The sequence below is a fragment of the Gigantopelta aegis genome, chromosome 15, assembly GCF_016097555.1.
Source record: "Gigantopelta aegis isolate Gae_Host chromosome 15, Gae_host_genome, whole genome shotgun sequence".
NCBI lineage: Eukaryota > Metazoa > Mollusca > Gastropoda > Neomphalida > Peltospiridae > Gigantopelta > Gigantopelta aegis.
The window spans coordinates 13,589,647-13,607,109 of NC_054713.1; the positions used below are offsets into that span (position 1 = coordinate 13,589,647).

Consider the following 17,463-nt stretch of genomic DNA (forward strand, 5'->3'; position numbering starts at 1 on the left):
GAAACATCGACTAAGCAGTGAGAGAACACTTCTTGTACAACACCCCAGCACATTACAGTTAGCTAATTACATGCAGGCTAACATGTGGTCACTGTGAAACATCGACTAAGCAGTGAGAGAACACTTCTTGTACAACACCCCAGCACATTACAGTTAGCTAATTACATGCAGGCTAACATGTGGTCACTGTGAAACATCGACTAAGCAGTGAGAGAACACTTCTTGTACAACACCCCAGCACATTACAGTTAGCTAATTACATGCAGGCTAACATGTGGTCACTGTGAAACATCGACTAAGCAGTGAGAGAAACAAAAGCAGTCTTCACTAGGAAAGGTGATCAATCGATCGCACTCGCCTGGTCATTTTAGGGGAGTGGCAAATCGATCGGCTTGTCACAAAGTTATAAAAAAAATTTTTATCTGTAACTTAAGCTTTTTAAGCTGCCATTTGCCAAATCTAATTAAACTTGAATTTGGCAGATATATTAAAATAATTTTCATATTAATTTGCAAAAAACCTGTATTTGAAAATGTTGCATTTTGGCCCTTTTAATTTTACACCTACATGTAGTCTTACCTCAAATTCATCCCAGAATCCTCCCTTTGCTGTTGAGTTGACTTGAGATCCTTTCTCGGATTGGAGCTGTCGGATGCGATTGTCGATACCTGATGCTGTGATTCTTGTGGCATTCACCGGCTAAAATGTAAATCATGGTTTTAACATGTAAGATGGTTTAAACATGCAATTCATGATTTTGTTACATGAATGAAAGTCATCGTTTTAATATGTAAGTCATGGTTTTAACATGTAAATCATGGTTTTGATATTAACGTCATGGTTTTAGCATGTAAATCATGGTTTTGATATTAACGTCATGGTTTTAGCATGTAAATCATGGTTTTGATATTAACGTCATGGTTTTAACATGTAAATCATGGTTTTGATATTAACGTCATGGTTTTAACATGTAAATCATGGTTTTGACCTGTATGTCAAGGGCAGGATATTAGCAGATGCTCCGATACATTTTCTGGCAGAAAAGTATGCAACAGCATCAGAGACAGCTCAAAACATGTTGAAAACATGTTGGTACTAAATTACTATACTCGTCATAGGCATCAAAAGTGGGAGGTGGTGGGGCAGGTTACTGGTCTCCCCAAATCTGAAAATAATACATGAGCTGTGCCCGTCTGTTCAAAAGGCAAACATACAGTAAAACCTCTGTAAACCAGACACCCACTGGACCAAGTAAAAAGTCTGGTTTTAAGCAGTATCTGAGAGAGAGATTATGTTCTGTACCAATATTTAAAAATGAACTGTAAAAAAACATCCAGTTTTGAGGGAATTCCAGTTTACACAAGTGTGTGATTTTGACAGGTTTCACAACACAATTGCTTCTCTCTCCTTCTCTGGCATCTTCTGATGCCCGATGAAGTTTGTTTTGTTTAACGACACCACTAGAGCACATTATTAATCATCGGCCATTGGATGTCAATCATTTGGTAATTTTCTTCAAGAGACAAATTTATGTACGATTATCTCACCTGCTATTTAGATTAAGATTTTATTATATTTTAATTTCATCATGCTCTAAACTACATTTCGAATTTTCAGACTCCACCCAAACCACATGCAGTCTTATTTCCAGGGATGTGAGAGGAGCTGGAACAAAAAACGCTCACTGCGGCCAGGATCAAGGGCCCATAAAGGAAAACTGTTGTTTGCAACAATTCAATACTAACAAATCTAAACTGGTTATAACTTATAATATAAGGCACACATCATTAACTTGAAACTGTGAAAACATGCAAATGAACCGTGTGTGGCTAACAGTATTGAACATGTTTTGGGGTTTTTTTTAGACGAAATGGAAAAGCGTATTTACACGTTGCTGCGTAGCCCTCACATCCCTGTATTTCCAAAAGACCATATTTTTTTCTTAGCTGGACATATTTCTGTTGGCCTGGGCCCGTTTTACGAAGCAATCTTAAGTGCGTAAGTTCTTTATTGGCTATGGGCGACTAAGAATTTTATCAAGATAGTCCGTTAGGCGACCATCGATATTAGGGTCTGGCGAGTATGGTACCAGTTAAAAAACAAAGACACTGAAACTGAACTGAATGTGACAAAACACATCGGGTCTGTGTTGGCGTGAACTACAGCAGCAGAAGACATAGAACATGCTCTGTATTTTAACAGCGCCAGATTCAGCTTCTGAAAATAAAGCTCAAAACGTATTGAAGATATTGCATGTATTTTTTAAATCTAGAAGTCGTTGGCTTATTAGAATGGACTGGATACGTCATAATTATCTAGCAGAGCTACTATTTGACAATTGTTATTCAATGTTATGGTAAAAAGGAATCATGTTTAATTAGCTTAAATTATTCTGGGACAAAATCAAAATCTATCTTGTAGTTTTAACTCACACTAACGTGAGCATATGCGCATATATACAAATAACAGTTACCTGTTCCATTACTACAGCCCAGGGCTTATTCCAAAGGTCTGTTAACTGATTGTCGTTGTCGATATTGTTTTAAATTTAAGTGATTTGTATTAAATAAGAACATATCCGATCTACAGTCTTGACACCAAGACTTGCATAATGACATAACTGTCCAAATATTACTGTAATAAACAATACGTACATCGTTATGCTATGTAATATAATAACAAAGTACAGTACCCCCGGTATATTTTGGTAAAATGTTTGGGGTTTTTTACGGATTTATTTTTCTTTTGATATTTATTTTATTAGTAGCCTACTACTGTAGCATTTACAAAATCCAAATTAAACGCACACGTGTGCGTGCTTCGTCCATTCCCGAGGAAATCCGATACTGGAGATTGTACCCCTTCTTGCATCACCACAAAGAGGACTGCCACACTGAGACTAGGTTTATACATGTATACTAAAGCACGCGCAGTTCTTCCTTTATTCTCTTTGTATTGCTTTATTTGTTTTTACTTCAGAAACAATGCAAGTCAAGCTGTATACCTCGGCTGTTTTAGCATTTTGTTTTCGCCCCTGTATTAAAAATGAGATTTAATCATCATAATTTAATGGTAATTTGTAAAGAATTTTTTTTATTTATACTGGATTTCTTTCCCTTTTTTTCAAAAAATGTTGAGTTGGTATGGGTTTAAAACTTGATACCATGTTTTGATATGAATTTTAACTGTATTCATTATGAAGTTGCATGCCAATTCACCAGTTTCCGTTTGAAGGAAACAAGACTATATATGGTGATCACATGATTATTATTCAACAAAGAATATTCTAGTCTTGATTTTGGCTGTGCATTTAAATTACAATGGAGGGCTAGTTAAATTTGAGAAGGGCCAGTAAGATTTGTTTTCAACTGGCCCTGCTGGCGACCATTGTTACGGTGATCTTAGCCCTAAGATTGCTTTGTATAACGAGTCTCTGCTATTTTGAAAATATAACAGCAGACCATATTTTACTTCCTGTTTCGAGCCCAGTAAAACTAATGATTACGTGGTTAAATGCCTTACTGTTTTTAGATGTACGACTGTTCCCGTGGTTTCCACCATCGGATTTTTCTTGTAATGTTCTACTAACTCGGACAATGACTCGAACTTCTCGCCACCCCCAACGTCCAGCTTTCCTTCCTGGAAAACCAATACACAAGAACATGTCTCAGTTACAATACATCATGTACTTTTAGGCTGTGAATTTATAAGTTTTTGTGCTTCTGCGAATCCCAGATTTTGGTTTGGATGCTTTAATTATGAGATAGAATCCCAAAATATCTATATTAACCAATTTTACGATTCCGACGAGATCATAACTTAAAAATAAATCCCCAAAGTCAATGCTTGTATCACAATTGACCATGAAATCTGCAATTTCAAAATCATCTTTCATAAAATCACTAAGTCACTCAATTCTTTACAAGTTTTACCATCTACTTATTAATAACTAATATCTAAGTAAAAGATAACCTATGTGGCATATGTTTTAAAATAAGTCACTATGAACACAGTGCAGTGACAAGACAAAATCATCTGTCATTAAACACTCAGTTCTTTTCTTTTTCTGGCTACTTATTAACCAATATCTAAGTAAAAGATACCTTACGTGGCATCTAACTTTAACATGAATGACTCTATCGTCACAACACATGGACAAGACAAAGTCACCTTTCATTAAATCACTACATCACTCAGTTCTTTTTCTTTTTTTTGGACTACTTATTAACTAATATCTAAGTAAAAGATAACTTACGTGGCATCTAACTTTAACATGAGTGACTTTATCGTCACAACGCACGGACAAGACAAAGTCACCCGGCTTGCTTTGACTCTCTCTGACTAGATAACTGCCATTTTTCGCTTTCTCCATCAAACATTTTTCAGCTTCTTTTCCCGATATATGACCATGGAACCATCTGACAGAGAAAGAGAACTATGATTAAACCTGTGTTTGGTGAGAATATGCATAAATCCTGACATGAGTTTCGTAAAATCAGTACTACACACACGCAAGTGTAATAATTTCTTTATTATCCATATTACTATAATATTGTTATTTTTTATGAACAAGGGCAGTCTCAAAATGTTTCAACCACAACTATACTGACACATACAATGAAAACGCAAAAACAACTTTTCATTGCAAATAACGACAAACTATTAATGAATTGATGGATAATGTAATATGACATTAATGACTGGTATTCATGAGATACATTCACATGGAAACATGGCCAGTTATCATCAGTAATCGAGTTGCATTCGTAATCGTAAAGTTCAACTCCCCCCCCATATCAAGGTCAGTATCTGGTGTGTTCACCATTGGCCCGTGAGCATGCGTGAAGACGACGGGAAAAGGATTGGCACAAACATCTCAAATAAGCCACAGGAATGTTCCTCCACTCCTCCTGCAACGCCTGTGCAAGCTCAGCGACGTTACCTGGTGGTGGCTGGCGGTGACGTACACGATGTCCTAACTCATCCCACATGTGTTCAATTGGGTTCAAATCCGGAGAAACAGCGGGCCAGTTCATAACGGTGATACCGGCTTGTTGCAGGAATGCCTGGGTAATTCTTGCAGTATGTGGACGGGCATTGTCTTGTTGAAACAGAAGGGGACCGCCTGGTCTTCGGTGACAGCGCAAAAGTGGCTGGAGAACTGGTCTTAGAATAACGTCAACATAACGCTCTGGTAAAAGGCTGGTGGATGATTACCATTCTGGAGAGCAAACTGTAGTCTTGCAGCAAGATGTCGCGGTGTCATGATGTTACCTTTGTATGGGCGTCTGCATCCGAGTCGACGGATGACCATCATCGGATGGATATGCCTTCCATGACATCCTATCGTGTTGCTTGTTGTCATCGTCGCAGTTCTGAACTGCTCACGGAGGTGGTGTCGTCGAATCCGCCGATCTTGGCATGGGTCGTAACGGACGTTGACCAGGTCGAGGTCGATCACGGACACTCCTGGTCTGTTAATGACGTTCAACAAGTCGTCCAATAGTTGATGGATGAACTCTGAAGGTCCTAGCAACTTGGCTTTGCGAAGTTCTCCCTTGAACTATGCCCAACGCTCGCTCCCTTTGTTCTTCTCCGAGTCATGGCATTCTTAATGTGACGAGGAATATGACACCGTTACATGACTTTTATGTGTCCACATACTGGCATTTCACGTGCATTGCATGCAGTATGATTGAGCATGTAGTGAACGCATTTCACACCATTTTGTGTGTTTCTGCTATTGTATGTGTAACGAGAACAAAACCAGGATTAAAACGCAGACAAAAGTACCAATCAATGGCTTCCTCTCATAAATTGTTATTTTAAGTCCAATATATATATTTTTCATTAATCACAACAAAATATTGAAAAATATCTGTTTTGCGTTTTCATTGTGTGTCAGCATAGAAGGAGACGACGAAGTGACATCATATTTCACATGCACAGTCTGAGCCAAGACTGGTGAAGCAACATCATGTTAAAACATCGCTTCTCAAAAGTACGTCATTACAATTTGTTATTACCATGTGCTTCATATTATTTTTATTAACTCAGTTACATGTATATTGAACCATGTGGATAATAACAATAACAGGACACAATACTTCACGAGAACCATTGTTCTGTTCACGTGTCGGTTACTCAACTTTAAAATCACGAGAACCATCAATCTATGTGGTGAACAATTACATTTTAAAATTAAAAGTACCATACATCAGTAATGAAAGTGAAAATCAGTTTGTTTTTAAATACATTTGAACCACCAATGTAACATAGAGCCGTAGTTCAAGTGTCTTAGGATCAGGTAGATCGAACTCATCAGTTACGAAAGCTATGTTCATGTAACTGAACAATTGGTTACCCAAGTAGAACTCACATAAACTCACTTCCGTTTACTTTAGATTTTAAAACATTGTCTCCTGCAATAAGAAGGGTCTGTATGTCAAACGTACAACTACCTTTCGGGTGTGGGATCGGCAGAGGTGACAGGGTACTTTAGCTCAATGACTTCTCCATTCTTCTCCTTAAGCTGACTCATGTTCTCCATATAGTGCTGGACCAGCTCAGCAAGGGTGGCGAACTTCTCACCCCCATACAGGTCGTAGAAGTCACCCGTGTTCTGTATCTTGATGTGTGTAACCTCCCCATTCCGCCTGTGAAGAAAACCCAAGTCAAACACCAACAAATTAAATATGTATCAATGCAATCAATTGTGCAAACTCCCCCTCCCCCCAGTAAAAGTTGTAGCGGTCATCTGTGTTCTGTATCTCAATGTGTGTAACCTCCACATTCCTCCTGTGAAATAAACAAAAACAAGTTAAACACCAACAAATTAAATACAACACTGCAACCCTGCATGGTGAACTTCTCTCTCTCCCCCCCCCCTCCCCCCCAATACAGGTTGTAGAAGTCACCTGTGTTTTGTGAAGAAAAAAAAATCAAATTAAATATGTATAAGAAGGAAGAAAGGAAATGTTTTATTTAATGATGCACTCAGGTTATATGGTGTCAGACATATGGTTAAGGACTACACAGATATTGAGAGCGGAAACGCACTGTCACCACTTCATGGGCTACTCTTTTCGATTAGTAGCAAGGGATTGTTTATATGCACCATCCCACAGACAGGATAGTACATACCACAGCCTTTGTTACACCAGTCATGGTGCACTGGCTGGAATGAGAAATAGCCCAATGGGGCCACCGACTGGAATCGAACCTAAACCAACCACACATCAAGCGAGCGCTAAATATATATCAATGCAATCAAGTGTGGCCAACCCCCTCTCTCAAGTAGAGGTCGTAAAATTCATGCATGTTGTGTATCTTGATATGTGTTGCCTTACCATTACTCTTGCAGGAAAAAAAAACCCAATATAAAGACAACAAAAGAAAGAAATCACTGTGCACAATCCAATGTGGCCCTTTTCTACTCCCCCCCCCCCCCCCCCCCCCCACCATTCATGAATAGAAGTCACCCATGTTCTATATATCTTGATTAGCTTAACCTTGCCATTCTCCTAGTGGGGAAAAAAAACAACAGCATAAAGACATCAACAAATTAAATACATCACTGCCACCCAATGTGGAGAATCTACACCCCCCCCCCCCCCCCCATAGAAGTCACCAGTGTTCTGCGGATAACATACAAACACACACCAAATTAAATACATCAACACAAACAGCAAATAACATATTACATACATGTATAACACAGTATTACATGACTATCTGTATCTGTTAGAGGTGTAAAGGTACAAGGTCACGATACGATACGTTATCGCTACACGTGGGTAGCGATAAGATACGTATCACGATACTTGGGTAGCAATACGATACGTATCCCAACACTTAATGACAATGACTAGTTATTGGGCAGTGTAAAATATTTTTATCAGTTAAACATATTATTTGCCTTTAAATTAAGGGTACATATGATTTATAACATCTAGCTCAAGTTATCAATTTTAGCTAAATGTTTTATCCAGTGTGTTTCAGGTTATCCTGATGTTTGTAGAAGCTCAATACCAGTTAGTATTCATTTTATATGAAATGAAAAGGTTAGTGGCGTAGAAAGGTGCTAAAAAGTGGTGGTGGTGGTGGTGGTGGGGGGGGGGGGGGGGGGCACACTTTTACATTATTATAAAGCAAATATAAAGCAAAATATCTGAAAAGAGGGACACTACCCCCACCTGGTACCACGCCAGTGGAAGTATGTGTATCTCAGGTACTAATTAAGGTCAGTGACTTTCATATTTTTTAAGACATTCAATGAATGAATGAATGAATGAATGAATGAATGAATGAATGAATGAATGAATAATGAATGAATGAATGTATGAATGTTTAATGACACCCCAGCAATTTAAGACATTGATGCTGGGAACATTTTGTTTTCAAAATCTAGCAATATTACTAGACAACTGAAAACTGATTAGCAACTACTATTTAATGTTTTAAAATTGTGTTGTGATCTCCGAAAGTTGCGTAGCAATACTGAACTAAATGTTCCCTGTTGATGTATCGCAATACAGTTGTCGTAAATCAATGTATCGTATACTAAAGTACTAATCAAAATTATACCCAGGTGATTTTCCAGTCTTATATATTAGTTACGAAAATCCCTGGAATAAAAAGCATAAAAATGTTTTAGTATTATCATGACCTGTTATGGTATTAAAACAACCGGTAGAAAAAATTACAATAAATGGCCTGTTATAGATAGAAATATGAGATGTATTTACAATTTTACTGCAAAACATATGTAATTTGGAACAGACTATAACACCCAGATTGATATTGATTACACTTGACAGGTGAAATCACAAGTACTAAGCTAAGCAGAGGGTTGGTCTCAGGTGTGTTCAATATCAAACTTGGTGTTATAGTCGGTTTCAAATTACATATGTTTTACAGTAAAATTATAAATATAATCTCATATTTCTATCTATAATAGGTCATTTATTGTCATTTTTGGTACCGGTTGTTGGAATACCATAACAGGTCATGATAATACTAAAACATTTTTATGCTTTTTATTCCAGGGATTTTCATAACTAATATGTAAGACTGGAAAATTACCTGGGTATAATTTTGATTAGTACTTTAATTTGTCATATTGTTATGTACACCTCTAGACTCTACAAAAATATGTCAAAAAGAGTCCCAATGGAAATTATACCAATGTCTTTTGCTTAATTATTACATGAAAATCTTTGGAAAGAAAATCTAAAAACTGTATTAACATTCTAATAACCTACTTATTGCACACAAACATCAGACATCATAAATGAATGAATGGATGAACTTTTTTTTTTTTTCTTTGTACACCCATCAGTGTGTGATTTTGGTTTGAAAAATTTAAGTGTCAAAAGGACTTCCTGTTTGCAAATCTTTAGAGCCCGCCACTAACCCAGCGAGCCCTGCCGTGCATCTCCAGTAGAACAGAAGATACACTAAATGTTTTGCATGAAACTATGGAAAAGATTGCTATTCAAGACTGAGGTTTCCCAGGAATTGTTACAAACTATGCGGGCTCATATAGTAACCAAGCTAGAGAGTCCTATATGATTTTTGCAAGCCTCAGGCTCCCGGACTCTCCTCAAAATCGCACACTACCCACACAAAATTTACTCTGTTAAAAACAGACATAGCAACATTAAGGTCTGTTTCCTTGTAAGCATTTTACTATGCGTGAAACGACTAGCAAGCACACAGCATTTAGCACTTCGGTCAACTGTTTCCATCTTGGCGGTAAATATGGGCGGGTAGCACTCACTGTCAATCAATCCCGATGACCTGACCTCAAATACAGGAATCCCATTGGCTGAACAGAAAAAGGTATGCTGCATGAAATGACTGGAATGTTCCTTTTGCAATCTAGTAATTTCATGCCGCGGTGGCCGAGTGTATTTTTCAACACCACGCTGTGATGGAAACCTTTTTATTGTACAGCAATCGAAGCATGTTGACAATGGGATTCATAATGCGTGAAATGCTAAAGTGGAAACAGACCGTTACACGACAGTTGAGATCACAATCAATTTTATAGTTTGTTTAAAAATTTCAACTGTATCAAATTGACACATTTTTTTTTATCATGATTGTTTTTTTTATGTCATCAACATGCTAATTAATACTGCTTTCTGGTTTTCATGAAGTTTCTTGATTCCTATGATCGTAATTTGTAACAACCATTCTGAAAGTACCATTAAAGTAATACATGTCACCAACTGGGCCCAAAAATATTTGAATCTCGTAAGTTCAAGGGCCATAACTCTATGACAAATTGGTTAATGGGCATAAAAATCAAACCTGATCTGTAACAGTATATGATAAAGCTATACCAGGGCTAGCCCTGTGTACACACAATTTCAGCTCAATATCTTGAGGGGGAAAGTTGGGAAAACAAATTTACGTGCCTCCTAAGTTCAAGGGCCATAACTCTGTGAAAACTGGGTAAATTGCCAGGAAAATTAAGCTTGATCTGTAACAGTACACAATAAAGCTATACACAAAATTTGAGATCAAAATCTTGAAGCATTGTGACAAACAAGTCCAGAAAACTATATGTGAGACAAATGTACAGACAGACAGACGAACAGACAGACAGGACAGAAAGACAGACAGACAGAAGGACAGAGACGAAACCTATAGTCCTTTGCGGTTGTACCGTAGGGGACTACAAATGGATCGAGCAAAACTAGATTTACGTAAACCAAACGATTGGCATTGTAATTTTCAGAGACCTACATGTACATGTGTAAACATGTAGGCGTAAACGTGTACATGCCTGACGGACAGTGTAAAATCTCCTTCTTTACTTTTACTTGGCCGGGCCAGGAAACTGCCATCGGTACCTCGCTCGTTCAACAGTATCTCCGCATCCACTCCCGATATATTAGGATGGAACCATCTGGAAAAAAAAGGAAAGGAATATAAATTGTTTAATCAGGGGTTGAAATTGTGTTAAAGCCGCACACCCTAGTTCCATCCAGCGAAAATAAATTATAATTTGATTAATCTACAAACCTGTAACACACTTAGATCACGTTTTTATCAAATGGAGTGAAAAAGCAGGTTTTATATCGATAAATACCATGGGAATCCCCATGTCCCAATTGCTTGAAATAATTTTGAAAGTTAGTATTCTGATGTCACCGGTAGATGTCGCTCGAAGCACAACAATGCCTACGTCACGACAAATTTCACAGACTTGGGGTGCGTTCATTTCACCTCTCCTGGACATGTTCCAACTGTTCTGTCCTGGTTGTATCCCCTCTCCAGATATTGTAAGAATTATTGGTTTTAAGGGTTTGTAACGTTTTGTATTGAGACACTTACTTGTCTGAACTTTATTGTTACTGAAAATGTTCACGAATTGTGAAGAAAAATCTCACAAATGAACAACAACAAATCGGATGTTGATTGCGCGAACCGTGCACGAGAAAACAAACCGAACCAAAATGATAACGGTCACGTGATATACCAACGTCTGTGACATTGAAATGGAAATATCCTCTCTAAAAATAGATTGGACCTCGCTTGCTTAACGTTTTTTTCTCAACAACACGTCTTGTGAAAAAATGCAAAAAATGCATTTCGTGGTTTTACAAACATCAGGATTACCAAAAAGCACTTCAGGTGAATGGAAATGTGTATTCTAAATAATAAAATGTAAGTAAAGTGCAATTTTATTTGTGAAAAATGGGGTTTAATAGCGAAAAACAACGCCGTAATGGTTAACAAATAAACGTAACTAGGGTGTGACAATGTAGCATGACCGTCAGAATGTTAAATTTAGTTCTCTTACATGCTCGGAATTACTAGCTATGGGGACTAGCATCATAAAAACTGAAAGCTATAGTCCCCTCCTGTTGGACACAGACAGACAGACAGACAGAACGGAGATGAAAGCTATAGTCCCCTCCTGTTGGACACAGACAGACAGAACGATGGAGAAGAAAGTTATAGTCCCCTCCTGTTGGACACAGACAGACAGACAGAAGGATGGAGATGAAAGTTATAGTCCCCTCCTGTTGGACACAGACAGACAGACAGAAGGATGGAGATGAAAGCTATAGTCCCCTCCTGTTGGACACAGACAGACAGACAGAAGGACGGAGATGAAAGCTATAATCCCCTCCTGTTGGACACAGACAGACAGACAGAAGGACGGAGATGAAAGCTATAGTCCCCTCCTGTTGGACACAGACAGACAGACAGAAGGATGGAGATGAAAGCTATAATCCCCTCCTGTTGGACACAGACAGACAGACAGAAGGACGGAGATGAAAGCTATAGTCCCCTCCTGTTGGACACAGACAGACAGACAGAAGGATGGAGATGAAAGCTATAGTCCCCTCCTGTTGGACACAGACAGACAGACAGAAGGACGGAGATGAAAGCTATAATCCCCTCCTGTTGGACACAGACAGACAGACAGAAGGACGGAGATGAAAGCTATAGTCCCCTCCTGTTGGACACAGACAGACAGACAGAAGGATGGAGATGAAAGCTATAATCCCCTCCTGTTGGACACAGACAGACAGACAGAAGGACGGAGATGAAAGCTATAGTCCCCTCCTGTTGGACACAGACAGACAGACAGAAGGATGGAGATGAAAGCTATAATCCACTCCTGTTGGACACAGACAGACAGACAGAATGGAGATGAAAGCTATAGTCCCCTCCTGTTGGACACAGACAGACAGAACGGAGATGAAAGTTATAGTCCCCTCCTGTTGGACACAGACAGACAGACAGAACAGAGATGAAAGCTATAGTCCCCTCCTGTTGGACACAGACAGACAGACAGAACGGAGATGAAAGTTATAGTCCCCTCCTGTTGGACACAGACAGACAGACAGACAGAACAGAGATGAAAGCTATAGTCCCCTCCTGTTGGACACAGACAGACAGACAGAACGGAGATGAAAGTTATAGTCCCCTCCTGTTGGACACAGACAGACAGACAGACAGAAGGACGGAGATGAAAGCTATAGTCCCCTCCTGTTGGACACAGACAGACAGACAGAACAGAGATGAAAGCTATAGTCCCCTCCTGTTGGACACAGACAGACAGACAGAACGGAGATGAAAGTTATAGTCCCCTCCTGTTGGACACAGACAGACAGACAGACAGAACAGAGATGAAAGCTATAGTCCCCTCCTGTTGGACACAGACAGACAGACAGAACGGAGATGAAAGTTATAGTCCCCTCCTGTTGGACACAGACAGACAGACAGACAGAACAGAGATGAAAGCTATAGTCCCCTCCTGTTGGACACAGACAGACAGACAGAACGGAGATGAAAGTTATAGTCCCCTCCTGTTGGACACAGACAGACAGACAGACAGAAGGACGGAGATGAAAGCTATAGTCCCCTCCTGTTGGACGCAGACAGACAGACAGAAGGACGGAGATGAAAGCTATAGTCCCCTCCTGTTGGACACAGACAGACAGACAGAAATGAAAGCTATAGTCCCCTCCTGTTGGACACAGACAGACAGACAGAAGGACGGAGATGAAAGCTATAGTCCCCTCCTGTTGGACACAGACAGACAGAAGGACGGAGATGAAAGCTATAGTCCCCTCATGTTGGACACAGACAGACAGACAGAAGGACGGAGATGAAAGCTATAGTCCCCTCCTGTTGGACGCAGACAGACAGACAGAAGGACGGAGATGAAAGCTATAGTCCCCTCCTGTTGGACGCAGACAGACAGACAGACAGAAGGACGGAGATGAAAGCTATAATCCCCTCATGTTGGACACAGACAGACAGACAGAAGGACGGAGATGAAAGCTATAGTCCCCTCATGTTGGACGCAGACAGACAGACAGAAGGACGGAGATGAAAGCTATAGTCCCCTCCTGCTGGACGCAGACAGACAGACAGAAGGACGGAGATGAAAGCTATAGTCCCCTCCTGTTGGACACAGACAGACAGACAGAAGGACGGAGATGAAAGCTATAGTCCCCTCCTGTTGGACACAGACAGACAGACAGAAGGACGGAGATGAAAGCTATAGTCCCCTCCTGTTGGACACAGACAGACAGACAGAAGGACGGAGATGAAAGCTATAGTCCCCTCCTGTTGGACACAGACAGACAGACAGAAGGACGGAGATGAAAGCTATAGTCCCCTCCTGTTGGACACAGACAGACAGACAGAAGGACGGAGATGAAAGCTATAGTCCCCTCCTGTTGGACGCAGACAGACAGACAGAAGGACGGAGATGAAAGCTATAGTCCCCTCCTGTTGGACGCAGACAGACAGACAGAAGGACGGAGATGAAAGCTATAGTCCCCTCCTGTTGGACACAGACAGACAGAAGGACGGAGATGAAAGCTATAGTCCCCTCCTGCTGGACACAGACAGACAGACAGAAGGACGGAGATGAAAGCTATAGTCCCCTCCTGTTGGACGCAGACAGACAGAAGGACGGAGATGAAAGCTATAGTCCCCTCCTGTTGGACGCAGACAGACAGAAGGACGGAGATGAAAGCTATAATCCCCTCCTGTTGGACACAGACAGACCAGAGATGAAAGCTATAGTCCCCTCCTGTTGGACACAGACAGACAGAACAGAGTTGAAAGCTATAGTCCCCTCCTGTTGGACACAGACAGACAGAACAGAGTTGAAAGCTATAGTCCCCTCCTGTTGGAGACAGACAGACAGAACAGAGTTGAAAGCTATAGTCCCCTCATGTTGGACACAGACAGACAGAACGGAGATGAAAGCTATAGTCCCCTCCTGTTGGACACAGACAGACAGACAGAAGGACGGAGATGAAAGCTATAGTCCCCTCCTGTTGGACGCAGACAGACAGACAGAAGAACGGAGATGAAAGCTATAGTCCCCTCCTGTTGGACACAGACAGACAGAACAGAGTTGAAAGCTATAGTCCCCTCCTGTTGGAGACAGACAGACAGAACAGAGTTGAAAGCTATAGTCCCCTCATGTTGGACACAGACAGACAGAACGGAGATGAAAGCTATAGTCCCCTCCTGTTGGACACAGACAGACAGACAGAAGGACGGAGATGAAAGCTATAGTCCCCTCCTGTTGGACGCAGACAGACAGACAGAAGAACGGAGATGAAAGCTATAGTCCCCTCCTGTTGGACGCAGACAGACAGACAGAAGGACGGAGATGAAAGCTATAGTCCCCTCCTGTTGGACACAGACAGACAGAAGGACGGAGATGAAAGCTATAGTCCCCTCCTGCTGGACACAGACAGACAGACAGAAGGACGGAGATGAAAGCTATAGTCCCCTCCTGTTGGACGCAGACAGACAGAAGGACGGAGATGAAAGCTATAGTCCCCTCCTGTTGGACGCAGACAGACAGAAGGACGGAGATGAAAGCTATAATCCCCTCCTGTTGGACACAGACAGACCAGAGATGAAAGCTATAGTCCCCTCCTGTTGGACACAGACAGACAGAACAGAGTTGAAAGCTATAGTCCCCTCCTGTTGGACACAGACAGACAGAACAGAGATGAAAGCTATAGTCCCCTCCTGTTGGACACAGACAGACAGAACAGAGTTGAAAGCTATAGTCCCCTCATGTTGGACACAGACAGACAGAACAGAGTTGAAAGCTATAGTCCCCTCCTGTTGGAGACAGACAGACAGACAGACTATAGTCCCCTCAACACAGACAGACAGAACGGAGATGAAAGCTATAGTCCCCTCCTGTTGGACACAGACAGACAGACAGAAGGACGGAGATGAAAGCTATAGTCCCCTCCTGTTGGACACAGACAGACAGACAGACCAGAGATGAAAGCTATAGTCCCCTCATGTTGGACACAGACAGACAGACAGACAGACAGACAGACGGGGATGAATGCTATAGTCCCCTCTGTTTGGACTGGTAGGGGACTAATAAACATGGATCAATAGTTAATAATATTTGAAGAAAGTCAAGCAGAATATTGTGCTAGCACAATGCATACTTAACACTCTGTCAGCACAAAACAGTGTATGTATCACATGAATGCAATGTTACTAACTTGGTCACAACTGCCTGTTCTATACACAGAAGTGACTCTGATGTCAAATTCACTTTGACAGCAAATATATTACCCATTGTTTTGTTTCAGGGGTGGGGGCCTTGTTTCGGGTCAGATTGCATGCAGTAATAAGCACATTTAAATATTTGTGACATCATCAACATCTGCTTGGACAAATTAAACAAACAACTGTCACATTCATAGAATGTCTGGTAAATTTGGGAGTTAGTTGACCAGCACAGCAATCTTTGTTTTTATTGATACAAAAAGAAAATAGATACTTAATACTAACAGGGTTTCTGCCAGAGGGTAAAACAGGGATGGCGCCACACCCATTTTTTTTTTTGCAGATTTAATTTTTTTAAATTTAACCTTTTGTCAAAATTACTCTTGTCATTAGTGCATGATTTTCTTAACCCTAACTCTAAACATTTAAAGGTATTACATTAGCTAGGGGGCAGGACGTAGCCCAGTGGTACAGCGCTCGCTTGCTGCGCGGTCGGTCTGGTATCGATCCCTGTCGGTGGGCCCATTGGGCTATTTCTCGTTCCAGCCAGTGCACCACAAATGGTATATCAAAGACCATGGTATGTGCTATCCTGTCTGTGGGACGGTGCATATAAAAGATCCCTTGCTGCTAATCGGAAAGAGTAGCCCATGAAGTGGCGACAGCGTGTTTCCTCTCAATATATGTGTGGTCCTTAACAATATGTCCGACGCCATATTTAACCATAAATAAAATGTGTTGAGTGCCTTGTTAAATAAACCATTTCCTGTCCTTTAAATTAGCTACTTATAGGGTCTATCCCAGGGAACAAGACAACAAATGCATAGTCCTTACAAATATAATTGAAATCCTTCTCATGTTCTTAATTATAATAATTTAACCGAATGTATAATCAAAAGCTGATCGGTTGGTGCAAACTGATTATAACTGATGATGAAATCCAACTGATTCCCAGCACTAATATTTATGGGTGATCGATGACACAGTTCTTGACATCTGCACAGCAAAATTCATTATCTTTATGTAGCAGTCAGTTTAGTGCTCTTTGAAGAAGAAAATAGTAACATAAAGCTACTGCAGTGCTTCTAGATTATGGTAGCCCCTCTCCCACAGCTAGTGATATTTAGTGTTGGGCTAGTAAATAATTACTATAACTAGCCCCGGGCTAAGCCCGACGGTTAGCATTTGGGAAAAAAAACAAAAACCTTGTCAAATGATGCATTCACATATTTTGTACATATGAATATCCTTCCCCTTCTTTCCACCCAAATCTAAGCATTTTTATGCGCAAGCTTCCTATTTAGGTGACATATCTGATTATTACTATTAGTAAAATTGTACTTATTTGAAGTAGGGCTAGTGAATTTGTCATCATGGCTAGTATACATTTTTAAAATCACTGATCCCATGGCTAGTAAAGTTTGTATT

General features: G+C 40.4%; 1 protein-coding gene across 1 annotated transcript in view; it reads right to left on the reverse strand.

The window, feature by feature from the left end:
• Window positions 1–17,463, reverse strand: part of LOC121390611 (tyrosine-protein phosphatase non-receptor type 11-like) — a 37,090-nt gene that overhangs the window by 18,649 nt on the left and 978 nt on the right. The window contains 5 exon segments of the mRNA XM_041522472.1: window positions 580–699; window positions 3,523–3,639; window positions 4,256–4,418; window positions 6,462–6,656; window positions 10,796–10,918. Coding sequence (XP_041378406.1) covers window positions 580–699; window positions 3,523–3,639; window positions 4,256–4,418; window positions 6,462–6,656; window positions 10,796–10,918 — 718 coding nt within the window.